We start from the raw sequence: 25031 nt of genomic DNA, 5'->3' as shown, positions 1-25031 counted from the left end.
TAAAAAAAAAAAAATCCTCCCCACAAGTTCCATTCCTTCTGAAGGAGCTGTTGACATGACTTATCCAGAAAGTACAAAATAGGATAAGTGAAGGACAACCTAGTTCTTGACATGTTAGTAGTCATCCAAAATGTATATGTCCCAAAAGCCCAGACAGGAAGTTCCTGTCCAGGACTTTGGGAGGTAGCCAAGAACATCCAAGTGAAAATGATGAAACTTGGGAATATTCTCAATGGCATTAAAACCAGCCTGGATTTGGTCACTTTACTCATTTTGTATGTTATATGTCTATTTATTTATCCTATGTACATTCTTACTTACTTAGAAATGACGTGACCTTTGTTGTACAGAAAAACATGGAAACATTAGGTTTACTTACTTGATTTTGCCACTTGTCTTTGTTTTGCCTGTCTAATCTATGGATGCCACTGTATTGGTCTGTGCAAGGACAAGGGCATTTAACAAATGTTAATTCATTACATATTACCAAGACACTTCATGCCTGTAACGTGTAAATTTGTAGCACACATTCACTGAGACAACTGCTTTGAGATCTAAGAAACTGATAAAGATATATATCAAAGAAGTTTATATAGCTAAACATTGTTTATGCATCTATATAAAATAATGTGTTTCTTATTATGTTTTGTGGTCAAAACAGCTCGAAAAGCATTCTATTAAATGTGTTTTGTCTATGATGAGATGTAATCCTTCAGAGCATTCCCTGACTCATTCTACATGTTAGACAGGCTTCCTTCATGGCTCAGGTGGTAAAAAATCTGTTTGCAAAGCAGGAGACCCAATGCTATGCTAGACATGTTCTTGCTTTTCACTTTTTCTGCAAATGTTTACTGAGCAGCTGCTTTGTTAATTGGAGGTCTCAGTTTAGGAAATTTCTACTTATTGTTACACAAATAGAAGGTTTTAAATAAAAGCTTAAAAACACGTTAATGCTTAATCAATTATAACTGCTCTTAATGTGCCTCTTGGCCACAAGAACAACTGGAACATGTCAACAATTCTCAGAATGTTTTATGAATTTAAAAACTCAATATGCCAAAAACAAAAAAACAAGCCTGAAACCAAAAAACCTCCACCTGTTCTTAACACCAAACCACAAGATAATCTAAAAAGTTCAATTCTCCTGATCCTCAAATCTTTAATACTGAATCTTAGTATAAAATTTTACATTGTAATTATAGTTTTTATTTCCTCACTCTTCCCCTCTTCTACCTCAAATACTTAAAAATGGCATGTAATATGTTTTAAAATGATGACATTTCAATTTAGAAATGCTTCAGATATATGCTATTCTCTGATGAAGTAATTTTCTAAATGAAAGTTTTATTTTATAAATGATACATTCTATGCTTTTAAACAGAGTAGGCTTTAGAAATAATATTAAAGAATTGTATTATTTTTCTCTTCTCTGATCTTTTTCAGATTCAATAAATGTTTGTTTCTAGTTATCATCTGCGGCTTCCAAAATCTGATCAACCATATTACAAGCATGTATTTTATAGCAGCAGAAATTCATTTTCTTATTTTTTCAATTATGAGTTTTAAAGTATAAATGTTATTATTACTATTTTGGTTCATTAGATCATGGTTCATGTTAGGCTGGTGACATAAGGCTCATACATATTTTCTAGAAATATAATAAAACAAGTATCATATATTAAAAAAAAATAAGCTCAAAAGATTAAGTTACAGGTTTACAATAGTACTGGGAAAAAGCTTAGTGATGCAACAATACCCTTTTCTAGTCGATCAAGATAATTCAGGTTTGGCTGGACCAGTGCATGCTGTAGCTAGCTTGAACCTTCCCAAATCTGTTCCGTGATATCACATTGGTCACTTGAAATTGGTCGCAGTGGGAGTATTTACACTACAGAAAAGAGCAAAAGCTATAAATCAGAGGTTCCCTTTCCATTTAACATTTCCCAGCACAGTACAACATTTATTTATTTATTTCCCAGTATTGGCACTATTTATTATTCCTTTAAAATACAATTCAATTCTTTATTATTCATAAGAATTTTATTCTTAAAGATCTAAATGGTTGGTGTTTCCTGTATAAATTTTTCTGGAAAAATATTTAAATGTTTCCCATTAGTTCATAGTAATGGAAATGCTGGACTTTCACTGTGAAGAAATAAATATGTAAGGCTGCATCCATAAAGAAGTTCTTACTTTTCCTTTTTTTAGCCTTCTGGCCATGCCACGTGGCATGCAGGATGGTCTTAGTTCCCCAATGTGAACCAAACCCTCACCCCTTGCCTTGGAAGCATGTCTGAACCACTGGACTTCCAGGGAAGTCCCACGTTGTTACTTTCTTATCTGGGAGTTGTATGCTACTCAGAATAAAATACTCAAGATTTGGATATTTATCTTAGAAGAAAAAAATCACCCTGTTTTTAATTTAATTCACGCTTAAGCAGCAAAACATCTAGACTTTAAAAAGAACCTAACAGATTTTAATTCTCTGTCAAAAATGGCTATGACTTAATGCTAAAAGGTTAATTAAAATACTCTGTAAAGTACAAAAGAAGCAATTTTATTAGATGAACTCATTTATTTGACACATTAAATTAGGCAAAGAAAAATATATGCACTGCATAAAAAGAATCACATTCTCATACTACTTGAACACACAGCAGTGGTCAAAAATAATGAATTGTGGAATGGATCCCAGGATTTAATGCAAAAAATACCCTGTACAGAAAACTTCAGGCTTCTAACTTCACTGAGTCCAGTACTAAACGTGCCTCCTTATACTCCTCAGCTTCTTCCAAGTCTTTTTCACTCTCCTGAAATTAAATGTAATAAAAATTATGTTTATTCTTCTTGAACTTCAGTACTTATTACTCAGATATCACAAACTATCAAAGATAAGCAGCTCAAAAATTAAATATATATATATATATTTTATATATTGTTATATAATATACAATATTGTATATTCTTATATAATAAGCAAAAAAACATGGTCATCTAAAACCACTTACATTAAGTAATTAAAACTTCAGGAAAAAATTAAAACATTGTATTCTCACTTTATTAACACAACAAAATGGTATTATTAACGCACTAACAGTAAAAAATTATTTACTAATGCATTACATATATGATGACATTCAGACCGAAATAACCCTACAGCTACTCAAATGACAAAGAAGGCTACAGGTGTCACACTAGAGTTAAGAAAAGTGAACTGTCTTCTTGTTGATGAGTATTATATACCTTACTACATGGAAACAACAGCTTTCAGTTTCTGACATTTCAAGACTGAGTTCTTCCTTGGTATATCATACACAAAACTATTATTTAATAGTAACAGATAAATGAAATAATGTAAGTTAATGAGCATAGAGCACAGCCAATTTTGTTGACTTTTTAGTAAACAAAGCTATGATCAGCAATTCAGGTCAGGCAATAAAAGATGAATATATACAAACAGCTAGAGGGAAGAGGAAATGAAATGTGTGTACATGTATTTAATATGAAATTTTAAAGGAAAAAAAGACTGAGGGTTTGCTTAATTCAGACTACAGGTAAGAATTTCTTAAACTTCTCTATTACATTTGAACACGGCTTTGTTCTCTGTTAGAACATATAAGCTCTTCGAGGGTACAGACATTGCTGAATATATCCTCACACACAAATACATCATCCAAAGACCATATTATTTTTTAAGCAGTTTTTATTACTTTCTTGGTTACTACATTCATGAGAGAAAAAAGCATTTCAATTGTCAGGAAATACAAATGATGTTTCTGTTCTGGGTAATGTTTTAACAGAGTATTTCCTGTTTTCATTTATCTTTTATTTTATCTCTTTTATTTTAAAAACTTAGCTTCATTTTGGCTTTAAAGAGAGTTATCCTGCCTTTAAAAGGTTCCTACAGATAAATACGATTTCTGTTTCAAAAGTAAAGTAGAATGTATTTCTCTGTTTTGTTTTTTCTACAGACTTAGTCCTGATATTGTTTTGGTGGGAAAACAAATCTCATTCTCTTTCCAAGAATATATACATATGATCAACGTGAAAAAGCCTCACTATGTTTGATGTATAGGAAACAACTATGAACGGGAGACAGCTATGTAGCTGGTAATTAATATTAGCTCCAGAACTGGAAACTAAAGGTTAATAAAGGAAATGACAGAATTCATCAAATTATCATCAAATACAATAATAACTGGCTTATATACAGTATTCTGCTTTTATCTTTTTTAAGAAATAAAAAAAGAATTTCTCATTTTTCTTAGGATCCCTTTTTAAAATGATTCTGCCACTATATCACAAGACATTTATACTAGCAAATATGATAAAGAGTGTTACCAGCTCCAAGTTAATATGAAAGGACTGCCTATATATTACTGTACAGTGTTTTCTTTCCTCTCTCAAATCATTTTAGGTTTGAATCGGGAAGAATTCCAAATCCTTTGTAAAACAGCCTAAATTCATTTGAAACATCTGGATCTTTTAAAACATCAAACAGAATATTTACATTTCATGTATTAAAAAAGATCTTTATGTGTGAAAATGGAACCATTCAAGATACTGCTGGACAGTATTAGTACTATGAATACCTACCATGATAACTCAAATATATTTCAACTCAGTTTAAATGACTAGAATGAACATGCTGACACAGTGCTTTTACTGGAGGCATGACTTAAACACCACTTAAACTCCACTAATTATTAAAAATACACTGTACACTGAGCAAGTAAACAGAATGTCACCAACTAGTTTTCAGTGTCAAAGATTTGAAATTTTGGCCTTTGATGTATTAGACTGAAAAAACACTGAAACAGAAGGCAGATAAGTAGTACTTACTAATAACTGCAGAAGATCAGTGTGTGCAGCTTCCAACCTGCGCTGGCAGTCTGGAATCATCATCCGGGACTCCTGCAGGATCTCGGCCTGTAACCAAATGACCCCGTGAGACACACAGAGATGGCAGAACGTGTGCATTTAGCTCACACCTCTGAAGACATACAAAATGATTTAGAGGAACAGAAAAAAATTATGGCTATGTTAAATGGTCCAATATTTTAATTTTAATTGTGTTTATTAGAAGTTAGAAAGAATGACTTTCAAACTGTAAAATACACAAAATACAAGTTTTCAATCTAAACCTTTTTGGTAATCACCTTCTCACGCTAAGTAAAAATTAACTCTGAAAGCTTTTCATAGAGCATTTATTTTAAAAGGTTATTTAAAATAAACTGTTTCTCCTGCTGTCACAAAGCACCGTTATCCAAAATGGGATCAGCTGGTTATATAAATATCTCCTGCATCTTTTGAGTAATAAAGAAAAACAGTGCTCAGATAATATCACATGGAGATAATTACTGCATGAAAAAAGTTATTGAGTTATTGATCACATCGTGTGCACACTGCAGGAGGTTCTAACTGAAAGACAGAGGTGAGGAAAAATGAAAAGCAAAGACCAGCAGGTTCATATTTCTGATGCTTATCATGCATAAAAAGTTATTACTTATCCCTGTGCTTCATTTTAGGGGAGAGATTATTCTCCCCATGCAGTTTGATCCAAATTACCAACCAGGCACCCCTCTGAATCTGAACTTCTACTTCTCTCTCTTTCTCCCAAAGACAGACACTACAGAATTAAACACAGGAATCTTTACTTTGGAGGATATTTCTTGACTTAAAAATTCACCATTTGAAGCTGGACTATAATATATCAAATCATAAAAAGAAGAAAAAAAATCAAATGGATGAATGGGAAACCCAATCAGTTAGAGGGTAAATATATTAGTGTCAGATGTTGGACCTCAAATAAGTCTTTTTTCCCAAGGAAATATGAAGCTTTATCTCCTTAAACTAGTCTTAGAAAGAGACACAGAGATCAATGAAACATTTATTTCCAAAAAGTAATGTTTGGTCAAATACCTTTGGTTAAATGGCTACAAAATCTTGAACTTTAACCTAGAAGCTTTATTATCTAACTCACATTAAAAACAAATGACATAATTTAATGGTAACCATAATCCTATTACACTCTAAGAGAAACTTTAATGAATCTCACTACCTTCTTCCTTTTCCCAAAAGTTTTATCATTGTTCACAATATAAATAAAAATTAAAATATACAACAATGCTCTCTATCCACATCTCTTTTCTTAGGTGAAATCTCTTGCTGAACTTGTAATTCTGCTCATAAGGCACATTTGAAAATTTCAAATACAGGATCATGACTTTATTTTAGAGCTACTCATACCATGCCATGGCAATTCAATCATTGCCATTAATCTATTTTTGAGGACTTCCCTGGTGCCTCAGACGGTAAATAATCTGCCTACAATACAGGGGACTTGGATTCGACCATAAATTGGGAAGACCCCCTGGAGAAGGAAATGGCAACCTACTCCAGTATTCTTGCCTGGAGAATTCCATGAACAGAGGAGTCTGATCCATAGGGTTGCAGAGAGTTGGGCACGACTGAGCCACTAACTATTTTTGTGTGTCTGGTTAGTTTGAATACATGTGAAAAGTCAGTGACAGGGACACTTAATTAGGTGAGGAATTCATATTTCCTCCCCTATGGGCCCCCCTAGTTTATAGGAATTAAACAAGATGAAATAAATATAAAGAATTGGGTTAAACACATAACTAAAAATGTATACTTGTAAAATTTATTTGACAAGCTTTAGTGTTGTCATGGACATGAACTTTAAACAATGCCGTCCAAAGTACCTTCTATTCATTACTGTTCTATATCCCTCAATTAATCAAATAGGATTCTCACTTAAGAAGGGCCAAAGCTCAATCTCTCCCATATATCAGCCTCATTTCATACAATAAGCTTACTATATAGTTGTAGGATGTCAGGTACAGGGGATATAAATATGAAAAAGAGGTCTCATCCTCCAATCCATATGGGAGAATAAACATGAAAATAAACACTAACATTGTTTCACCGTATTTCATACAGTACAGTCATAATTATGGTTTGGGATCCATAAACCACATCCTTATCAAGGCCACAAATCATATACTTTACCTTCCGACAGTGAATTACAATTGTCAGGAATAATTTTAAAAGACAGTATATAAGGTATGATTACATAGTAAAGACACCCCTCAAAACGTGAATAAATGAAAAAAGTATTATCATTCAAAGTGTTCTTTTTGGAAGTAGTCATTCAAATGAATGGTGCCTCTGTTTAAAATACCTGGATAAACTGTCAGTTTATTTTAGTGCTATGACAAGACTGAAGTTAACTAAGGATCCTGGGGGAAGCTTAGCAAGACTCGTTGCAACAGTGAATAAACCACTGAACTAAAATATGATCAGCTTCACTCACAATCAAACATACATACATTGGAAAGGGAAAATCTATTAGCAGATCTTTAATTTTTCAAAAAGAAGAGTGTGTGAAATAACCTAGCCAATGGTTTCTAGCTCCTTTAGTGATCCAGATCATTTATGCAGGGCTGGCTATGGACAGTCCAATGTGAGATACTGGCTGCTTCTGGAACCAATGGTAACTGTATTAGTTTGCCAAACTGAGCTCTAAGAGTAGTTCAGAGATTACCGGAACGATGGTTAAGTCTCTTCTTTTATATGGTGCTAAAATGGTAATGCGATAATAAACAAGTTAAGAAACCTATTTGATGAAGAAAAAAAAAAACAGTAACTATGTGAGGTGATGGATAATGTTAAGTAGCATGAATATGGTATATACTTTACAAGGTATATGTACATCAAACAATCAAGCTGCCCACCTTAAATATATACATTTTATTTTTTTCCCCCTTTCCCCCCATATTTTATTTTTTCCCTATTCCCATCACATCTGTAGTTAGCAAAACCAGTCAATTGTATAAGATTGATTTAGTGAGAAACTTTAAACTTTCATTTATAAAAGAATGTGCTGATTCACAGAAGAAATCATTGCTCTTACAACGGGTCTCAATCTGGAATCCACAAATGCTAGTAAGTCAACTTTTAAATGTTTTAATTTGCATTAAACTGAAGACACGCTGTAGAAATCCACTGAGAAATGTTTTCTTAGGCTGAACACCTGTTTCCCCTTAGTCTTCAACAGAGTGTGCAGGGGGCCAGCATGAGGAACTCCGCCCATGGCAAAGGTCATGAGGAAGGAGGCTTGGCATACGCAAAGGTGTGATCAAGCCTCAGGAAACCCCCTGTTCCCGAGCATCTAACCCCAAAACCAGAGTCTGTTTTATGCTCTCCCCCATAACCATTTCTCTCAGAGAAGGAGTAAACGTGCAGCTCCAAGGCAATAAAAATTTCTGGGCGTGACAAGAGTGTCTCAGCTTTCGGACTCCTCTGAAGGTTATCTAGCCTGCCTGTATAGGTTTGTCCGGCCACATGTGATTGTTTACAGCCTCCCAACCTGAGAGGCATGAGGTGTTTTAGACTTACTAAAGGCAAATTCTTTTGGGGAGTTGGAAATTATTAGTATAGTGGGTTGGTTAGGAATTATATTGGTGAAGGGTTTTTCATTTGTTGGGCTGATGTTTGCTGCCAAATCTCCATATTCCTTGCCCTTATAATGAATATAACTAACATATAGGAGAAATAAGTATTAACCTTTAAGCATATAGGAGAAATAAGTATTAACCTTTAAGATTAATCCTGTTAACCTTGGGTTAAATAAATTCCTTTCTTGATTGTAACTCACTACACCCTCACCCTATAGGAATGCAACTTTATCTGGAGGGTGGTGCCTGGTTTAAGAAAAAACACCCTTGGAAAAAATAAGTTTTTGGTTATCAGAAAGAAAGGATCATAAAATGTCAGCAGGTCTTACTCATGGCCAGATGATGTAATATCCCTAAAACCTTTTTTTATACATTTATGTGAAGCACCTGATTTTGATAAAGGTCAGGACTGCTGACCCCTGCGTGACTCTGTATTCATCCCTATGTGTAACAAAAGGTATATAAGCAAACCCAAAAATAAAGAAATCGGATCAGTTTCCAGAAAGACTGATTCCCCCATGTCGCTTCTTTCTTGCTCCCATTTCTCTGGCTGAATTCCCATCTGGATTCAGCCTCCTTTTCTCCACGACACTATCTCCTACTACACTATCCGTTTCTAATCTCTCTATATATCTGTAATGAAATATGTATTTTTCCAAAGACGCCAACGCCGTCCCCACCTTTGAATTCCCTGGATCCACAGGGGCTGGACCCCGGCAAGAGCGTGTACATGTGAGTTTCATTTCACAGTCACTGCAGTCCCCTCACTGCACCGAGATCACCTAAACTCTGTGTGTGGTAGTGCAAATGTTCTTAGTTATCCCTTAATTTACAAGAGGCAGTCTTGAAGGAACTCATTCTAAGCAATCAACCATTTTGCCTGTGTGTTTGTGTGTGTGTAAGGCACAACTAGACTGATTCAGTTCAGGCTGCTGCTGCTGCTAAGTCGCTTCAGTCGTGTCCGACTCTGTGCGACCCCATAGCCCCCATAGCCCCACCAGGCTCCCCCGTCCCTGGGATTCTCCAGGCAAGAACACTGGAGTGGGTTGCAATTGCCTTCTCCAAAATATATACATTTTAATTTTACCTCAATAAAGCTGGGGAAAAAAGATATCTAAGAAAAAGAAGCATAGAGTTAGAAAGGACATAATCACATCTGGGATGTCATCCAGACCAGTGTCCTCAATCTACAAACGATAAAGTCGAGTCCAAGTGTGATCAGCTGGTTAACTGGCTGTGAGTTACAGCCCGTGATTTCAGCTCTAGCACGTGCGTTAGCAGCACCGGCAGTCAGCAGCCAAGACAGAGCCTATGGCATTACCTCCTCGTTTTCCTGCTCGTGAGCAGGCACCTCCCACAGTGAATTTGGTCTGGCACTGTGAAACCAACAGGATGTGGCAGAAGGGGCATTCTGAAACTGAAGACCTGAAGCTGCATCTTAAGAAGCCCTGTAACTTCTACATGGAATCTCTTGGAATGATCACTTTGGGAAACACTTCTCTTAGGACCCAGTCACCATGCCATGAAGAAGACAGACAGACAGAAAGAAAAAGTTCATTTGACTTGTGTTCTGCAGTTATTGATGAATGGTTAAGGATGGAAGAAGAATCCTATGAGTCAAAAATAATCTGGGCTCTAAGCACTGACATACCAATAATTACTTAAACATGAATGGTCTAAATTTACCAGCTAAAAACAAGTGTACAAGAAACTCACTTCAAATGAAAGAGATAGGTTAAAAAAAGAATAGAAAAAAGATATACCATGCAAACATTAAAAAGACAGGAGTGACTATATTCATATTGGATTCATAATGGATACAATAGACTTAAGAGTAAAAAACTATGAGGGACACAGAGGGATATTACATAATGATAAAATGATCAATCCATCAAGAAAACACAGTGATCCTAAATGTGTATATACTAAAAAAAAGAGCTTTAAAACACATGAAACTAGAAACAATAAAGCTAAAAGGAGAGACACAAATACAGCTGAGGATTCCAATACTCCAGTTTTAGCAAATGACAGAAGTACTGGAGAAAAAAGAAATCAGCAAAGATATAAAAGAACCCAGTAACACCATCAAAAGATATAACTGACATTTATAGAACACTCTACACCTATGAAACAAAAATACAAATTCTTTCCAAGCACCTATGAAACATTCTCTATAGTTTACTATATCCTGGACCAAAAGGAACAAACACAAAATGAAAAAAAAGCCACAACAAATTTAAAAGTACTGAAACAAAACATAGTACATGTCTGACTATAATGGAATAAAATTAGAAAACAGTAACAGAAAGATAGCAGCAAAACCTGTAAACATTTTATAAATTAAACAACATACTTCTGAACAACTAATGGGTCACAACAAGGAAGTCTCTAAGGAAACAGAGAAATACATAGATAAATGAAAATACAACATATTAAAATTTCTGGGATTTTCAGCTAAAGCAATGCTGAGAGGGAAATTTAGAGTATTAAATGCTTAGATTTATAAAGAGGAAAGATCTCAAATTAAAAAGCTAAGTTTTTACTTCAGGAACCTAGAAAAAGAAGAGCAAGATAAACCTATACAAGCAGAAGAAAGAAAATAACAAATACAAGAACAGAAATCAATAAAATGAAAAACAGAAAGAGAACACAGGGGGAAAAAGCAATGAAACAAAGCTTTATTTTTGGCATAGACTTCTAGTTAAGACTGACAAATCTACAGTAAAAAGGTACAAATTGCCACTATCAGTAACAAAATAGAGAATGTCAGTACAGATCTCACAACCAACAAAAAGAGAAAAAAAATGCTAAAAGTAATTTTATAATGCTCACAAATGTTCATAATGCTCAGTAATGTTCATAATGTTCATAAATTCAATCACTTAGAAGACATGGACCAGTTCCTTGAAAACTATAAACCACCAAAACCCAACAGATAAACTGAACAGTTCTATAATTATTAAATAAATCAAATTTTTAATTAAAAAGTTCTTGAAAAAGAGCTCTCCAAGCCTAGATGCTTTCACTGAACAATGTCTTCAAATATTTAAACACTTAACACCAATTTTATACAAATCTTTCAAGAAAAAAGAGGGAACACTTCCCAACTTAATAAAAAAAACTTCAGACCATTATTTCCCATAAATTTAGATGCAAAAATCCTCAATAAAATACTAGCAATTCAAATCCACCAATTAAGAGAATTATACAACACAATCAAGGTTGGTTCGATATTTAGAAATTAATCCATGTAATTCACAGTTTCAACAAGCCAAAGAAGAAAACTCATGTGATCTTACCAAATGACACAGAAGAAGCATTTGACAAAACCCAATACCTATTCATGACAGAAATACTCAGCAAAACGGTAAACAAAGAACTTCCTCAACTTGAAAAAGACCATCTACAAAACCACTGCAGCTAACATTTATATAATGGTAAAAAAACTAAATGCTATCCCCTTAAGACTGAAAACAAGATAAATATGTTCACTCTCACCACTCCTATTCAACATAGCACTGTAAGCTCCAGCCAGAGCAACAAGGCAAGAAAAACAAATAAAAGACATACAGATTTAAAAGAAGCGAAACTGCACTGTCGTGTTGGCCACTCAGTCGTGCCTGACTCTCTGCGACTCTGTGGACTGTAGCCCACGAGGCTCCTCTGTCCATGGGATTTTCCAAGCAAGAATACTGGAGTGGGTTGCCATTTCCTCCTCCAGGGGATCTTCCCGACCCAGGAACTGCACCCACGTCTCTTACATCTCAGGCACTGGCAGGTAGGTTCTTTACCACTGGTGCCACCTGGGAAGCCCCAAATGAAACTGTCTTTATTTGCAAATGACAAGATTGTTATGTAGAAAGTCAGAAGGAATCCACCCAAAACTCTGAGAACTAATCCGTGAAGTCAGCAAAGTCAAGATTGCAGGTTTTAAGATCAACACACAAAAAACTGACTGTACTTCTATATCTAACAATAAATACAGCATTGGTAACTGAAACTAAAAACTAAAACTGAAACTAAATACAATACCCTCAAAGAAAAGAGAAACACTTAGGTTTAAATCTAACAAAATATGTACAGGATCTGTATGCTGAAAATTACAAAATATTAGGTTGACCAAAAGGTTCATTTGGAAAAACCCAAATAAACCTTTTGGCCAACCCAATTCTAAGAAAGAAATGAGACCTAAATAAACTGGAGAGACTTGCCATGTTCACTGACTGGAAGATTCAACATAGTAAAGACATTAATTCTCCCCAAGTTGATCTCCAGGTTTAAAGGAGATCATTATTTGAAAATTTTTACAGAAAGGCAAAAAAATTAGGAAAAATAATTCTGAGAGAAAAAGCAGCAAGTGAGAGGGCTCACTCTTCCCAATGTTAAGGTTCATTATATAGCTACAGTATTCAAGATGGTGTGGTACTGGTAGAGTTAGACACAGATTAATGGACCAGAAGAGAACCCAAAAACAGATCCACACAAACAAGTCCCCCTGGTTTCTGACAAAGGAACAAAAGCATTTCTGTGGAGGAAGGATATAATCTTTTCAACAAATGCTGCTGGAACTGGGCACTCAGGCAAAAAGATGAATCTTTAACTAAACCTCACACCTTACAGGGGCTTCCCTGCTGGCTCAGACCGTAAAGAATCTGCCTGCAATGCTGGAGACCTGGGTCTGATCCCTGGGTTGGGAAGATCCTGTGAAAGAAGGCATGAAAGTCCACTCCCAGTATTCTTGTCTGCAAAATTCCCATGGACTGAGGAGCCTGGTGGACCTCACTCCATGGGGTTGCAAAGAGTTGGGCACGACTGAGCGACTAAGCACACACACATACCTTAAATAAAAACTAACTCAAACTCAATTGAAGCCATGAATGTAAGAGATAAATAAAACCACACAACTTTTAGAAAACAAGAAAATCTTCAGGACCAAAGTCTAGCCAGAGTCCTTAGATTTGACATCAAAAGTATGATTCACAAAAGGATACATTAGCTGTAAAGGAGATGTTCTCAAAATTAAAGACTGTTGGTCAATAGAAGATTGTAGTAAGAGGGTAAAAAGACAAAATAAGGACTAAAAGAAAATATCTGCAAACTGTATATCCAACAAAAGGCATTTATCTAGAAAATATTAAAAATTCTCAAAACTAAAACAAAATATCTAATTAGAAAACAAGCAGAAAACATGGATAGACATTTCACTGAAGAGGATGTACAGATGGGCAATCAGCAAATGAGAAGAAGTTCTATATTCCTAGTCATTAGGGAAATTCAAATTAAAAGCAAAATCAGCTGTCACTATACACTAATCATGTAGATGTGATGGGTGAATGTCAAAATTAAAATGGTGAAAACACCAGTGATAACAGCAGGGTTCCCCAGCCGGTCCAGTGGTTGAGAATCTGCCTGCCAATGCAGGGGAGACAGGTTTGATCCTGGTCCAGGAGGACTTTGCATGGCACAGGGCAACTAAGGCCGTGCACCACACCTGCTGTGCCAGTGCTTTAGAATCTGCATACAGCAACTACAGAAGCCGAGAAGCCCTGTGCTCCACATAAGAGAAGCCACCGCAGTGAGCAGCCTGCACACAGCAAGGAAGAGAAGCCCCGCTCACTGCAACTGGAGGGAGTCTGGGCAGCAATGAAGACCTGGCACAGCCAAAAATAAATAAACAAACAAAATTTTAAAAAAATAGTGATAACACCAAATGGCAAGGATGTGGAGAAGTCAAACCATCAAAGATGACTGATATAAACATAAAATGATACGAATACAGCCACTCAGAAAAGATCTTGGTAGTTTCTTTTAAAGCAAAAAATGTACTAACATGATCCAGAAATTATTTGGGCATTTATCTCAAAAAATGAAAACTTATGTTCATGTAAAAATTAAGTATGATGAGGAAGGTTGAGGAAAAGAGGAATATCATAAGCAGAAGAAGACTAACATCAATATTCAGCTAACTTCTGAATACTGTGTTATATTTTTTAGCCAGAGAACGAAGGACAGCAGAATAACTCTGGTATTTTGGCTTGCTAGGGCCCTAAAACTTCTGCCTAGTTTACTTTAAAAGAACCAAAATGAGGCCTACTCCAGGCGAGAACAATTTTGGTAATCAATTTCAGGTAAGAAGTTTGATAGGGACAGCACTGTATGTGTATGTTATAAAACAGGGCTGGTTTAGAAGGTAAAGGAAAGCCAGAGCAAATGGAACCAAGTGAGAGACAAGCCAAGATAGTGAGAAATGACTGCAGATGGCATTTAGCTCAGAAAAAGAGGAAATACAGGGAAAATAGGAGAGAATCCTCAAAATCTGGCATTTGGCTCTCTTGCTATTTTTTATGAGGGGCATCAGCAAATGTCAAGAAGCAATGACTGGCCTTAAAGCAGTAGGCAATTAGGGACAGAGCAGTGCTTCTGGCAACGCAACTCCCCTCGCATGCAAGAAAAACACAAATGGCTGCACGAACAGCACAGGCAAGCTAGGGAAAGGGACTAAGAAAGGCATGTAGGCTGAGCTAGAGTAAAGACAAAGTTCCACAAGACTCTTAAACAAAACTGAACAACTGCAGATACTGCAGGTTGAGAATAGCAAACATGAAAAATGAATTGCTCTGTAATTAGATATGGGATGATATTCTTAAATTTAAGTACTAGGCTGACTATGAATCTAGGAAATCATGTTATAAACCATGACCACTGTGACAGAAGAATCAACATGGCTGAGTGTAGAAAGGGTTTTTGAATAAATATTTTTCCCTTTTATGGGCTTTCCTGATAGCTCAGTGGGTAAAGAAGCCACCTGCAATGCAGGAGACCCCGGTTCAATTCCTGGGTCAGGAAGATCTGCTGGAGAAGGGATGGGCTACCCACTCCAGTACTCCTGGGCTTCCCTTGTGGCTCAGCTGGTAAAGAATCTATCTGCCTGCAGTGCAGGAGACCTGGGTTTGATCCCTGAGTTGGGAAGATCCCCTGGATAAGGGAAAGGTTACCCACTCCAGTATTCTGGCCTGGAGAACTCCATGGACTGTCCATGGGGTTGCAAAGAGTCAGACACGACTAAGTGACTTTCACTCACTTTTTCCCTTTTATATCTGCATATACAATCAATGATATAACCAGTAAGTGGCTAATATTGTCAAATAACAATTAGAACAGGATTCAACAGAGTTAATTCTTACCTATCAAGCAGTAATTTTATTGAAATATAATATACAAATATTAAAAATTAAATAAAACAGATTCTGTGATAATCTGTGGCACTATTTGTAGAATTTTGTTTAGAAAGGTGGTGCAGTGGTACAGAATCCGCCTGCCAATGCAGAAGACCCAAGAGATGCAGGTTTGATTCCTAGGTTGGGAAGATCCCCTGGAGTAGGAAAAGGCAACCCCTCCAGTAAGCTTGCCTGGAAAATTCCATGGATGGAGGAGCTGTGGTCCACAGGGTTGTAAAGAGTTGGACTCAACTGAGCCACACAGAAACATTTAGAAAGGAAACACATTCCCTATTCCATGTAACTTACAACTCATATTCTAGCTATAAGACTATTTTAAAATACATTATTGGTGACAAAAAGCACAGAGCAGAAAAAAACTAAACAAAACTATACAAGTGGGAAAACAAGCTGCATGGGATCCAAGCAGGATCTGGGTGAATTAAGTGATACACGTTACAACGCTTCTCACTAGATGTGGGAAAATAGAGTACCTTAGTGAGAGAGGTACAAAGGGGATATGAATATTTACGGAAGAAGCTGTCAAAAAACATTTAACATAATTTTAAGAATAAAAAAGTTAAATTATATATATAAATCCTTATGAAGAGCAGTTAGTTTACAAAAAACATACTGGGGGACATACTATACCTACATACCTGTTTACAAATCCTCCCCCATAAAAATGCCCTTTGCTGTATCACACACAAAGGAAGGCAGGCTCTCCTGGAAAGTCAAGAAAATAAGAAAGTTCTCTTTTTGGATAGCCTGAAGAAAGAAGACATTTCAGGTGAGACTGCATTCCTTTAGCAACACAGAGAGCACCTACCTACAGAGAAGTCAATTTAAGGGATTAATTTTGCTTAATTAAGCCTGGAGCTAAGGATGCATTATTACCATTCTATATAATAAAATTTATATGATAAAAACTACTGTGAGTTCATAAAGCTGATTTGAAAAAACAAGTCTTGAGATATTATCTATATAAGCTCTTGTATATTCTCCTTTTCCCTAGTGTCATCTGGGTTTTATTCTAAATTCACTAGACACTGGATTTTAGGTAATAGAATAAGTAATATGGTACATATTCTAAAGAAATCAACCTGGCTACTGCGGTATGAAAGGAATGTAGGGTTATCAAGAGACAGAGTGTCAACAAAGAGGCTCCTGCAGTAGTACAGGCAGGAAGTGATAGTGGACTGGACTGGGATAGTGGCAGCAGAGAAAGAAATCAAGGGAGAAAGAAAGAGGGCTTGGTGATCAAGAAGAGACCTGTACGTTTTGGTGTGAGTATCTGACATCTGAGTAAGCGGAGGTACCATTTATTGAGACGGGGGGGAAACAAGAGCGAGAATAGCTTCTTCTTTGGAGGTGATGAGCTGGGTTGAGGGAAGACCAAGATTCTTAGCTTGAACACAGAAAGGACAGGATATGTCAAGAGGTGATCAGTTGAATGCATGCATCTGGAATGTTTTCTATCGGGCTCAGAGACAGATAGTGGCATGAGAATGAATGCCAAGTAAGCAGGAATTCTGGGTTTGTTTTCTTGTTTTAATGCCACATCTAAAAAGAGTGCCTAAAACAGCATTTGGCAAGTAGCAGGGGTTTAATAAATATCTGCTGTGTAAATAAATGAATGGTCACAAAGATGGTACTTAAAGTTATAAGATGGTATGAGATTAGAGAGGAACTGTAGACTGAAGTCTTAAGGTAAAATTATATCTTAAATAATAATTTTACCTGTTTTTTAATAGCATAATTTTCACCATCTTCGGCTTTCATTTTTTCAATCTTTTCTTCTTGTTGTTTTGCTTCTTTTTCATACATCATTTTTTCTTTGACCAATCTATAAATAAACCAAAAATGTTTCAGAGAATTAACTTTCTCTCTAGCAACTGACCACAAGAAACAAAGAAACGATGTAACTATAAAGCATACTTTAAAAAGCATATGTAACTAGACAGGGAGAAAGGAAGGGAAGAAAATACTTTAGCTATAGATGTATGAGCCTTATACTCTTAAAATTTTATACCTGATTAAAGCAAATCAACTTATCAAAGCATAATATTCTTAAATTTTAATTAAAAACACATTCCATTATAGCAATTGTATTTACAATATAAAATAACATTTCTTTATTGCTTGCTTTATTTATTTAAGTTATAATTAATAATATTATATTTGTTTAAGGTACATAATATATTGCTTTGATATTTTTATACATTATGGAGTGATCATCACAATAACTATACATCATCTGTAACCAACAAAGTTGTATCTCTTAATCGTTTTCACTTATTTTGTCCGTCTTCCCTCTGGCAACCACCAGTTTGTTCTCTGTATCTATGAGTCTATTTGTTTTGATTTTTTAGATTCCACAATAAGTGAAATCCTTTGGTATTGCTCTGTCTGACATTTCACTTAGCATCTACACCTTCCAGGTCCATATATGTTGCTAAAGAGACATATTCAAAAAAACGCTGCTAAGACCAAAGTAAATGAGGTAACTGTCTATATTTTCTTCTAGGAGTTTTATGATTTAAGATCTTACATTCAAGTCTAACCCATTTTGAGTTTATTTTTGAATATGGTGCAACAAAGTGTTCCAGTTTCATTCTGCATGAAAAGAAGTTTTCCCAACAACATTTATTGAAGAGACTATCTTTTCCACATTGTATATTCTTGTCTCCTTTGTCATAGATTAATTGACCATATGAGTGTGGGTTCATTTCTGGACTTCTATTTTGTTCCATGGATCTAAGTGTCTGTTAGGGCCAGTACCATATTATTGACTATTTGGGGCCATCTATGGCTCTATTCAAGGCTATGCTTTTTCCAGTGGTCATGTATGGATGTGAGAGTTGGACTGAGAAGAAACCTGAGCACTGAAGAATTGATGCCTTTGAACTATGGTGTTGGAGAAAACTCTTGAGAGTCCCTTGGACTGCAAGGAGATCCATCCAGTCCATTCTAAAGGAGATCAGTCCTGGGTATTCATTGGAAGGACTGATGCTAAAGCTGAAACTCCAATACTTTGGCCACCTCATGCAAAGAGCTGACTCATTGGAAAAGACCCTGATGCTGGGAGGGATTGAGGGCAGGAGGAGAAGGGACAACAGAGGATGAGATGGCTGGATGGCATCACTGACTCGATGGACATGAGTTTGGGTGAACTCGGGGAGTTGGTGATGGACAAGGAGGCCTGGCATGCTGTGATTCATGGGGTGGCAAAGAGTCAGACACGACTGAGGAACTGAACTGAACTGAACTGATCCAAACTTTTACACATGTACCTGAAACAACCTAATGGTAAAAGCTCAGTTTGCTGGGAAATGAGTCAGAATATTGCATGCCAAATCCCAAAGAAAGAAAGATTAAGTTATTTTCAACAACAAAATCTTTAAAAAGTATTTATCATGTACTTAATTTTACATCTGATCTTCCTTGTGTGAAGGACTGGGATATATAATTTAGATATGGTTTTTGCACAGACAAGCAGTGGAAACAAGTATTTATTAAAGCAAGAAAAGGTATTGATATAGATCAGGAAGATTTCCCACAATAAAGAACAGAGCAATACAAAGTTCTACTGATTATTCCTGAGATAATCAAAATTCAATTAATCATAATAGTGCCATCTCCCCTAGTTCTTGTTAATCAAACTTTTAATGTAAAAGACAAGTGCAGTTCAAGAAAACACTAATATTCCTATATACATATTATCTTAGGAACAGAAGGAAAAAAAGTTCACAGTTCCATACCTATTAAAAGTAGCTTTCTCCCCCTGGCTTGATAACTTACTTCTAGAACTATGCTCTGGGAAGGAATTTAAAAATCATACTAGAGGACAGCTTCTGTCTAATTATTTGAAAGGAAGATTAAATGTATTTCAAAAAATAATATAATTTTCATATTCTAACAATTAAAATAAGTTCACAAATCTAAAAAATCTTTTGTCATACTATCTAGAAGGTTTTAAAGTTAGATTTAAAGTCTGGATTTAAATCACCACATAAAATGCATACTAAATATTAAAACACTAAAATGTTCCAGTTTGGAATTTTGAGTTGTACAGCAAGGCTCAGCTTTGTTCTTCATGATCATGCACTAGCAACATAGATGGAAAGAAATATAACAAAATGTTAACAGTATTTATAGTAGAATGTGACCTTTAAATTCTCATCCTGACATATCTCAAAGTGAAAAAAAAAGTACCAAATAGGTATAAATTTTACGCTGCCATGAATATAAACAAACAACAAAAGATTCTCAAATAACAAGTAACAAAACATACCTGGGCAACTATCTATTTGTGGTTACCCGAGAAGAAAAGCCCTAGTGATATGGGGTAGGGGTGGTCAGCTGGGAGGTAAATAAGCTTTCATTTTATGCCTCTCAATAAAAGTTTCAGGGTTCCCCCCCCATATGTAAGTATTACTTTTATTTAGAAAATTAGATGCTTATAATTAATTTCGGAGTGGCACAATTTTGAATTATTTTAAAGTCTGCTAGTTTTTCTTTTAGCTATATTTTCTAAATTGTCTGGAATAAAGCAAAATTCAATTAGAAAGATACCAAAATATATCTAATAGCTGTACTTCTCTAAACACTGAGCTCTTTTGCTAGTTTTCAAATGCTATTAAAGTACAAATAAATATAAAGCCATAACTTATTATATTTTAAAGGCATAGTTAACTGAAAATGTTTATTAGCCCTACAAACCCACATGTACAGAGAAACACAGCAAGTTCAAAATTTGGTCACTTTTAGCAGTTAGATAAATAAACATAGAAAAGCAAAATAAAGAAATAAAAAAGCAATAGAAAAGGACATACATAAGGAGAAATTTTAAGAAATGACGGCTATCAGGGTAATAATAACCAAATGAGAACAAACTATTTAACTGTCTCTGTATGGACACAAAGCGATTTCAAATATGTAGTCAGTCATACTCATCACTCCACGTAACAATTACGACCAACTGGGCAGTCTTGTTTCATGTGCCTCCTGCTACTTACTTGTGTATTTATTTATTAGTATTTTCAGACATTTTACCTTTGGTTTGATTTTTGAGGTTAAAAGCCTATGATTTCTACCTCCCTCCTCACCTCATACCACATACAAAAATTAACTCAAAATGGATCAATATAAAAAGCAAAAGTTATAAAAGTTTTGAAAGAAAAATGTAGGTAAATCTTGATGACTTTGGATTTGGAGTTTTATATATGACACCAAAAGCACAAGAAACAAAAATGCTGACCTTAAACCCATGCACCTATAGGTAACTTATTTGTGACAAAAAAGGCAAGAATATACAATGTGGCAAAGATAGCTTCTTCAATAAGTGATGTGGGGAATACTGGACAGCTACATGCAAAATGAAATCAGAACATAATGCCATACACAAAGATAAACTCAAAACAGATTAAAGAACTAAATGTAAGACCAGAAACTATAAAACACTTAAAGGAAAACATAGGCAGAAAACTCAGTGACATAAATCAAAGCAAGATCTTCTATGACCCATCTCCTAGAGTAATGGAAATAAAAATAAACAAATAGGGCCTAATTAAACTTAAAAGCTTTTTGCGCATCAAAGGAAACGACCAACAAGGTGAAAAGACAACCCTCAAAATGGGAGAAAATAATAGCAAAGGAAACAAGTGACAAAGAATTTCCCAAATATACAAGCAGCTCATACAACTCAACACCAGAAAAACAAACAATCCAATCAAAAAGTGGGAAAAAGACCTAAACAGACATGTCTCCAAAGAAGACATACAGATGGCTAACAAACACATGAAAAGATGCTCAACATCACTCATTATTAGAGAAATGCAAATTAAAACTACAATGAGATACCACCTCACACCGGTCAGAATGGCCATCATCAAAAAGTCTACAATCAATGCTGGAGAGGGCATGGAGAATTGCTGGTGGGAATGTAAACTGATACAGCCATTATAGAAGACGGTATGGAGATTCCTTAAAAAGCTAGGAATAAAACCACCGTATGACCCAGCAAACCCACTCCTAGGCATACACCCTGAGGTATGAAAAAGACACATGTACCCAATTTTCATTGCAGCACTTTTTACAATAGCTAGAGCATGGAAGCAACCAAGATGTCCACGGACACATGAGTGGATAAAGAAGCTGTGGTACATATATAAAATGAAATATTACAGCCATAAAAAGGACCACATTTGAGTCAGTTCTCATGAGGTGGACGAGCCCAGAGCCTATTATACAGAGTGAAGTAAGTCAGAACGAGAAATATAAACATCATATGCCGTGCTCAGTGGCTTCAGTCGTGTCCGACTCATTGCGACCCCATGGACTGCAGCTGACTCATTGCGACCCCATGAACTGCAGCTGACTAATATATGTGAAATCGAGAAAGATAGTACTGATGAATTTATCTGCATGGCAGCAGTGGAGAAACAGACATGGAGAACAGACTTATGGACACAGCGAGAAGGGAGGAGAGGCTGAGATGTATGGAGAGTAACATGGAAATTTACATTACCATATGTAAAACAGCCAGCCAGTGGGAATTTGCTGTCTGACTCAGGGAACTCAAACAGGGGCTCTGTGACAATCTCGAAGGGTGGGGTGGGGAGGGAGTTAGGAGGGAAGTTCAGGAGGGAGGGGACATGAGTGTACCTATTCTTGTTGATGTCTGACAGAAAACAACAAAATTCTGTAAAGCAATTATCCTTCAATTAAAAACTAAAGTGGCAAAAAAAAAAAGTGCTGACCTTCATCAAGATCAAAAAATTTTGTGCTTCAAAAGACTATCAGGAAAGTGAAAAGACAACCACAGAATGGGAGAAAATATCTGCAAAGCATATACTGGATAAGAAACCTGTATCTAGAACATATAAAGAACTTTTACAACTCATTAATTTAAAAAAGTTTTTAAAAATCCAATTAAAAAATAGGCAAGCTGAATAGACATTTCTTTAAAGATGATATACAGGTGCCCAATCAGCAAATGGAAAGATGCTCAACATCATCATTAGTCACTAGAGAAATACAAATAAAACCACAGAGAGATAGCACTTCACACCCATTAGGAAGTTTATAGTCAAAAAGTCAGATAATAACAAGTGTTATTAACAAGAATGTGGAAAAACTGAAGCCATCAAACACTGCCAGTGGAAATGTAAACTGGTACAACTGCTTTAGAAGCGTGGCCATTCCTCAAAAAGTTAAATACAGAGTTACCACATATCTCAGGAATTCCACTCCTAAGTATATACCCAATGGAAATGCAAACATATGTCTACATGAAAACTTGTACATGAATGCTCAGTGCAGCATTATGCATGCAGAGGTAAAAAGTGGAAACAACGCAAAAGTCCACGAACTGATGAATGGACAATGTATGGTATACCATACAATGGAACAATAGCATACAAAAAATGAATTACTGAATCACGTTATAATCTGGATGGACATTAAAAACATTATGCTAAATGAAAGAAGCCACCCATAAAAGCCACATATTGTATGATTCTATTTAGAGTACAGGTAAATCTACAGAAACAGAAGGTAAATTAGAGATTGCCTAGGATGGGGGATGGGGCTTCCCTGGTGTCTCGGTGGTAAAGAATTCACCTGCCAATCCAGGAGATGAGGGTTCGATTTCTCGGTGGAGAAGACTGTCTGGAGAAGGAAATGGCAACCCACTCTAGTAACCTTGCCTGGGAAAATACCACGGACAAAGGAGCCTGGAGGGATACAGACGATGGGCTCGCCAAGAGTCGGATGCAACTCAGGGACTAAAACAACAACAAGGATGGGGGAAATAGGAGGGTAAAAGCTAAAGGGTTTGGTGGTAATGAAAACCTTCCAGGGACTTCCCTGGTCGTTCACTTCAGTTCGGTTGCTCAGTCGTGTCTGACTCTTTGCAACCCCATGGACTGCAGCATGTCAGGCCTCCCTGTCCATCACCAACTCCTGGAGTTTACTCAGACTCATGTCCATTGAGTCAGTGATGCCATCCAGCCATCTCATGCTCTGTCATCCCCCTCTCCTCCCACCTTCAATCTCTCCCAGCACCGGGTTCTTTTCAAATGAGTCAGTTCTTTATATCAGGTGGCCAAGTATTAGAGTTTCAGCTTCAGCATAAGTTCTTCCAACGAATATTTAGGACTCAATTCCTTTCGGATGGGCTGGTTGGATATCCTTGCTATCCAAGGACTCTTAATACTCTTCTCCAACACCACACTTCAAAAGCATCAATTTTTCGGTGCTCAGCTTTCTTTACAGTCCAACTCTCGCTTCCATATATGACTACTGGAAAAACCAAATCTTTGACTAGACAACCTTTGTTGGCAAAGCAATGTCTCTGCTTTTTAATATGCTATCTAGGTTGGTCACAACTTTTCTTCCAAGGAGCAAGTGTCTTTTAATTTCATGGCTGCAGTCACCATCTGCAGTGATTTTGGAGCACCCCAAAATAAAGTCTCTCATTGTTTTCATTGTTTCCCCATCTATTTGCCATGAAGTCATGGGACTGGATGCCATGGTCATAGTTTTTTGAATGTTGAATTTTAAGCCAACTTTTTCACTCTCCACTTTCACTTTCATCAAGAGGTTCCTTAGTTCTTCTTTGCTTTCTGCCATAAGGGTGGTGTCATCTGCATATCTGAGGTTATTGACATTTCTCCTGGCTATCTTGATTTCGGCTCATGCTTCTGAATGCCAGCCTGGCATTTCTCATGATGTACTCTGGATATAAGTTAAATAAGCAAGGTGACAATATATAGCCTTGAAATACTGCCTTCCCAATTAGGAACCAGTCTGTTGTTCCATGTCCAGTTCTAACTGTTGCTTCCTGACCTGCATACAGATTTCTCAAGAGGCAGATCAGGTGGTCTGGTATGCTCATCTCTTTCAGAATTGTCCACAGTTTATTGTGATCCACACAGTCAAAGGCTTTGGCATAGTCAATAAAGCAGAAATAGATGTTTTTCTGGAACTCTCTTGCTTTTTCAATGATCCAGCTGATATTGGCAATTTGATCTCTGGTTCCTCTGCCCGTTCTAAAACCAGCTTGATCATCTGGAAGTTCATGGTTCACGTATTGCTGAAGCCTGGCTTGGAGAATTTTGAGCATTACTTTACTAGCATGTGAGATGAGTGCAACTGTGTGGTAGTTTGAGCATTCTTTGGCATCGCCTTTCTTTGGGATTGGAATGAAAACTGACCTTTTCCAGTCCTGTGGCCACTGCTGAGTTTTCCAAAGTTGCTGGCATACTAAGTGCAACACTTTCACAGGATCATCTTTCAGGATTTGAAATAGCTCAACTGGAATTCCATCACC

The 25031-nt window shown here is 36.2% G+C and overlaps 1 protein-coding gene across 1 annotated transcript in view; it reads right to left on the bottom strand.

Annotated features, from left to right (window-relative positions):
• Window positions 1–2536: 2536 nt before the first annotated feature.
• Window positions 2537–25031, bottom strand: part of LOC120861009 (tubulin-specific chaperone A) — an 83095-nt gene continuing 60600 nt past the window's right edge. The window contains exons 2-4 of the mRNA XM_040236716.1: window positions 17438–17543; window positions 4843–4929; window positions 2537–2810 (exon numbers count right to left, since the gene is read on the bottom strand). Coding sequence (XP_040092650.1) covers window positions 2730–2810; window positions 4843–4929; window positions 17438–17543 — 274 coding nt within the window. The 3' untranslated portion in view covers window positions 2537–2729. The remainder of the gene's footprint in view (window positions 2811–4842; window positions 4930–17437; window positions 17544–25031) is intronic.

This window comes from Oryx dammah, unplaced genomic scaffold, assembly GCF_014754425.2.
Source record: "Oryx dammah isolate SB20612 unplaced genomic scaffold, SCBI_Odam_1.1 HiC_scaffold_11210, whole genome shotgun sequence".
In the NCBI taxonomy this organism is placed as follows: Eukaryota; Metazoa; Chordata; class Mammalia; order Artiodactyla; family Bovidae; genus Oryx; species Oryx dammah.
The sequence above is the reverse complement of the archived record's forward strand: the minus strand, read 5'-3'. Positions and strand labels throughout refer to the sequence as shown.